Below are 5,512 nucleotides of genomic sequence, written 5' to 3'. Positions count from 1 at the left end.
AGAAAACAAAAAATTGAATTAGAAAATCTTTTGTAGATTTTGAGAAAAAGTCAGAATTTTTGCGACTTTTAGAAAAAGTTAGAATTTTTGCGACTTTTAGAAAAAGTTAGAATTTTTTCGATTTTTAAAAAAAGTTAGAATTTTTGAGAAAGTCAGAATTTTGAGATTTTTGAGAAAAAGTCAGAATTTTGAGATTTTTTACAAAGTAAGAATTTTGAGAAAAAATCTGAATTTTGAGGAAAGAAAATCTGAATTTTGAGGAAAGAAAATCTGAATTTTGAGAATAAATCTTCCCTTTTTTTGAAAAAAATCTAAATTTTTAGAAAAAATCTGATTTTTCAGAACAAGTCAGATTTTGGAGAAAAAGCCAGAATGTTGTGATTTTTGAGAAAAAGTCAGAATTTTTTGATTTTCAGAAAAAAGCCAAAATTTTGAGAAAAAGCTCAGTATTTAGTTCATGACATGATAACGTCATCATGTATGATAACCTAGAAGAACCGGTATTCCGGTATAGTTGATGCTCTGTATGTGAGGACTACTTCCATTCTGGAGAGGATCACAAATACATGGAATATACATATATACATATTTTTCTAACACTTTTGCAGATCACGCTGACCACCATCGGTTACGGGGATAAAACCCCGAAGACGTGGGCGGGCCGACTGTTGGCGGGAACCTTCGCTCTGATCGGAGTTTCCTTCTTCGCTCTGCCTGCAGTGGGTACACTCTGCTGTAGAACACACATTAATAACCGCAGTGGTTAATCTAACACACACTGCTGCTGATGGTTAATCTAACACACACTGCTGCTGATGGTTAATCTAACACACACTGCTGCTGATGGTTAATCTAACACACACTGCTGCTGATGGTTAATCTAACACACACTGCTGCTGATGGTTAATCCAACACACACTGCTGCTGATGGTTAATCTAACACACACTGCTGCTGATGGTTAATCTAACACACACTGCTGCTGATGGTTAATCTAACACACACTGCTGCTGATGGTTAATCTAACACACACTGCTGCTGATGGTTAATCTAACACACACTGCTGCTGATAGTTAATCCAACACACATTGCTGCTGATGGTTAATCTAACACACACTCTAACACACACTGCTGCTGATGGTTAATCTAACACACACTGCTGCTGATGGTTAATCTAACACACACTGCTGCTGATGGTTAATCTAACACACCCTGCTGATGGTTAATCTAACACACCCTGCTGCTGATGGTTAATCCAACACACATTGCTGCTGATGGTTAATCTAACACACACTGCTGCTGATGGTTAATCTAACACACACTGCTGCTGATGGTTAATCTAACACACACTGCTGCTGATGGTTAATCTAACACACACTGTGCTGATGGTTAATCTAACACACACTGCTGCTGATGGTTAATCTAACACACACTGTTGATGGTTAATCTAACACACACTGCTGCTGATGGTTAATCTAACACACCCTGCTGCTGATAGTTAATCTAACACACACTGCTGCTGATGGTTAATCTAACACACACTGCTGCTGATAGTTAATCTCTTCTAGTTTATTTGCTAAGAATATGTGATTGATGAATTACACTTTATAAGATCAGTCCTGTTGATTGTTTTATCAGCACAATTTACAGAATATTTATTTCCTTATTAAACAAACATGTTAAATTTAACCTTAATCCACATGTATTTTATTTAATATTGCATATTTGGCGAGTAGCTGTTATATCGTTCTTGATTCCGTGTTGAGATTGTTAACCAGTAAGTTGGAAACAGGTAAAACCTCCAGGTTAGGGTCAAACAAAAACAGCCCAAGTGATCACGAGGGACAGCAAACCAAAATGTTAGATAACAAATGAAGACTTTGTATCTTCTTTAATAAGAAGAAATCTTCTGTTTGTAAAAGCCTCACGATGTAAGCCCACACACCTGCACCTCTTTTCTAGGTTCATGACTTTGTCTTGTGGATCATCTAAGACCTGGTGTATGTTGCCCTATGCAGTGGGATCTGACACCTTAAACCTAACGTGACCAAACCATAGGAAGCTTATGTTGGGTCCATGGGTATTTCTTTTTTAAAGAGGGGTACCTGATGGTGTTCTGTGTGTGCAGGGCATCCTGGGGTCAGGTCTGGCTCTGAAGGTGCAGGAGCAGCACAGGCAGAAACACTTTGAGAAGAGACGACAGCCGGCCGCCGGGCTCATCCAGGTGAGAGTCTGAAAACACATCTAACTGAACCAGACTGTTCATATTAAAACTGCTGTGTTCTGTCGTCCTATCTGAAGTCTGCCTGGCGATACTATTCCACCAATCCAATCAGGGACGACCTTATTGCCACGTGGAGATTCTACGAAACGATTATCTCTCTCCCCTGTTTCAGGCAAGTAACACCAACTTTAAAGTCACGTTAAAAAGGACATGACATACGTACTGTAGACATTTATGGTTGTAAATGTTCCCAGCAAATAGACAGAGCTTCACTTGTTTTAAACTTCTATTGGCAACAGCTGGAACGTTTTTATTTATTTTTGAGGCAAGTAGAAACATGTGTTCAATGTAAAAAACGTGTGATTATGACTGTTTGACATGATTGATATGCCACATGGTTCAAGTGGTAAGAAGAGGAACTTTTAGGCCCCCTAAAAATTGAGCTACGATTTTTGGTTGATGTTTGCAACGTTCCCATAACCGAAAATAGTGAAAATGTAGGCTGCTCTGAATGGGGCCGTGTTGGCCTTACCCCATGTACAGTATCTCTGGAAATAATAATCAGCATGTCACCAAACTTGGACTGGATGTTCACAGAGTTCATACAATACAGCAACTATCATATCAATACCTTTTACCACCTTTGTAATATTAACACTCAAACACATGAATGATAGGCGAAAAGGAAATGGGAAATTAAGAATCCAAAAGGAATGCTTCTACTTTTCTGAGTCTAATTACTCAAACATTTTATTTGTATGAACCAGAGATTATTACTTTCTCATGAAAGTAGTTTTAACCCGGGGTAGGGGTATCGCTCATAGAAATAGTTTTGGTAGGGGTGGTCTAAAACTTTTTTGGGGGGTTGTTCCTCTTCTAAAGTGTTTGTCGACCGCTTTAAGGTGAGAGCTGCTCCACCTCTAAATCTACTATAGGACTGTAGGTCAAACTATAGGAAGCTCTATTAATTAAACTATCATAACAATGTATTAAAAGCATATTGGCATTGTATCTGAATATAAACTGTAGTCATCCAATCGGACTATAAATTATTTGTATCGTCTTGAAACTTTGTGCAAAAAGCTTTAAAAATGTGACTTTAAGACCGTTTTTTGCTTAAATATGAATTCAAAAATATAAATATGTGTATTTTATGATTGTTTAAGGATATTTCAGCTTTGATCAGTCCTCGGTTGTTAACTTTTTTAATTTCCCCTCTCCCCACCTGCAGGAAGGATCACTTGGAGGGCATAGCCAGGTAGGTCACTGTTTGATTCCCTACAGCGAACTTTAAATCTCAGAGTCTGTCTGATGGCGCTTTAAATACCTCCACATGCTGGAAAGACTAATGAAGGGTTCCTAGAATACCCCCGCTTTTAAATAGCTTCCTGTTTTAATTCAGACGAATAAATCTCCGGGTTAATGTGGTAATTATATGAATGGTGGTATAAAACTCCCCCTTGTCCCGCTCTCTAATAGCACCGCCTTCCACATCAGCTATTCTGACGGCATTTAGGCTGCAGGACTTATTTTAGAAAGCCTATTAGCGAGGCCATTAGTTATGGTTTCAATTATGAATGACAGTTTAGATCGAGTAATTAGAGCCTGAGATGGCGGGCTTTGGGTTTGATGATGTTAATGAATCTCTGCAGCGAAACACGCAGCGCACATCTCACCGAGGAGGTTTGATTTGTGGAAGAAATGTGTCTCATCCTCATCAACTGCTGAAATGATGTCGTAAATCTATCACAGTGAGCAATACACAGTTATTTCTGGTGACCACCGACCCCATCGAAAGTTCTCCGACGGCATATTTCACACAGTTATATAAATATACTCAAATGAAATGAAGCATGATCTTCTTTTTGGATGAAAACTCTCCAACACTTTTGTTTTTTAAAGGGGCCCTCTTTAGTTTTGTGTGCCATTTCCCCTAGTGCCTTCTAGGTTTTGGTTCATGTAAATGGTCTGCAAAGCCTCTATTGGACTTCTTTGTTGATTTCAGGAACTTAGTGACATCTTTAGCAGATTGAACATATTATATAACGTGTAGGAGCCCTTTAACTGAGTTTATTATATACGTTTATTTTATTTTTTTATTGTTTAACATGTCTTGTTTTATTAGTATACATGGCCTACAGATACTATTTGTTGAATATGTATCTACTCAATTTAGTTTTTTACGCCCCCTGTTGACACCCCTTGGTCTCCTATATGCTATATTACCTCTGTTTATGAGGAAGGTGTTGGTTTTAGACGGGGAAGAAGCTCAACCAGTTCAACCACACACACTCGACCAATCTTGACCGAATGGATTATCGTTCTGGATTATTTGTGCGTTGAATTCACACCCCCGTATGTTGGAAGTGGCTCTAGAAACGTTTAAGCCACTTCATAATGAACTCATGATTGTGAGTAATATCCATAGGCTGTAATGATACACAACTACCTCCCCAGTCCAGTTGAGGTGTGTGTTATCAACCCAAAGAATTGCCCCCCCCCATGTCTAACATAGCCTCATTACACTGCAGCGTTCTGCTCCGACGCCTCTTGGCCTCCAATGAGCCGCCATGTTCAACATGTGGATTAAGTTACTGCTGCTAAGAGCTACAACAACATGACCCCGATACACAGGCTGATAGTGTGTGTGTGTGTGTGTGTGTGTGTGTGTGTGTGTGTACCCTGCACATTATTAGACTTGTATCGGTGTTATCCAGCTGTATTGTGTGGTCCAGTCAATACAGCACCGACAGAAAATTATATCTCATCTCGAATAACTTTTCAGTTTGTGTGTGTGTGTTGGTGTGTTTTGTTTTGAGGGCAATGTGGGGACGTAACTCTGATTACACACTCACATTGTGGGGACTTTCCTAAAGCAGTGTTGGAAGAAATACTCTAATTGTTTACATAAGTAAAAGTTGTAATACAACAGTGTAGAAATACTCATTTGCAAGTAACACTTTTTTATCCAAGTAAAAGTACAAAAGGATTAGCATCAAAATATACTTAAAGTACCAAAACTCAAAGTACTGATTATGATAAATAGCAATATATTATTTTCAATATTTCCTCATTTTAATTTGGCATCTGGTAAAGGTGGAGTGGAGTTTAACTTCGATGTATCTCAATCTATAATAATACATAATAATTCAATTTAATATGATTCTGCAAAGATACTAGTAATACAGTATGTCAGGTGAAGTTCAATATATTTAAGTANAAGGATTAGCATCAAAATATACTTAAAGTACCAAAACTCAAAGTACTGATTATGCTAAATAGCTACTAGG

General features: G+C 38.2%; 1 protein-coding gene across 1 annotated transcript in view; it reads left to right on the top strand.

Annotated features, from left to right (window-relative positions):
• Positions 1–5,512, top strand: part of LOC104952895 (potassium voltage-gated channel subfamily KQT member 3) — a gene marked incomplete at its 5' end in the record, with an annotated part of 15,273 nt that overhangs the window by 6,142 nt on the left and 3,619 nt on the right. The window contains 4 exons of the mRNA XM_010779803.1: positions 609–719; positions 2,127–2,222; positions 2,300–2,394; positions 3,454–3,480. Of these exons, the coding sequence (XP_010778105.1) occupies positions 609–719; positions 2,127–2,222; positions 2,300–2,394; positions 3,454–3,480 (329 nt within the window). The remainder of the gene's footprint in view (positions 1–608; positions 720–2,126; positions 2,223–2,299; positions 2,395–3,453; positions 3,481–5,512) is intronic.

This window comes from Notothenia coriiceps, unplaced genomic scaffold, assembly GCF_000735185.1.
Source record: "Notothenia coriiceps isolate Sejong01 unplaced genomic scaffold, NC01 NC01_scaffold00020737, whole genome shotgun sequence".
Taxonomy (NCBI): Eukaryota; Metazoa; Chordata; class Actinopteri; order Perciformes; family Nototheniidae; genus Notothenia; species Notothenia coriiceps.
Note: the sequence above shows the minus strand (reverse complement) of the source record. Positions and strands in the feature narration are given on the sequence as shown.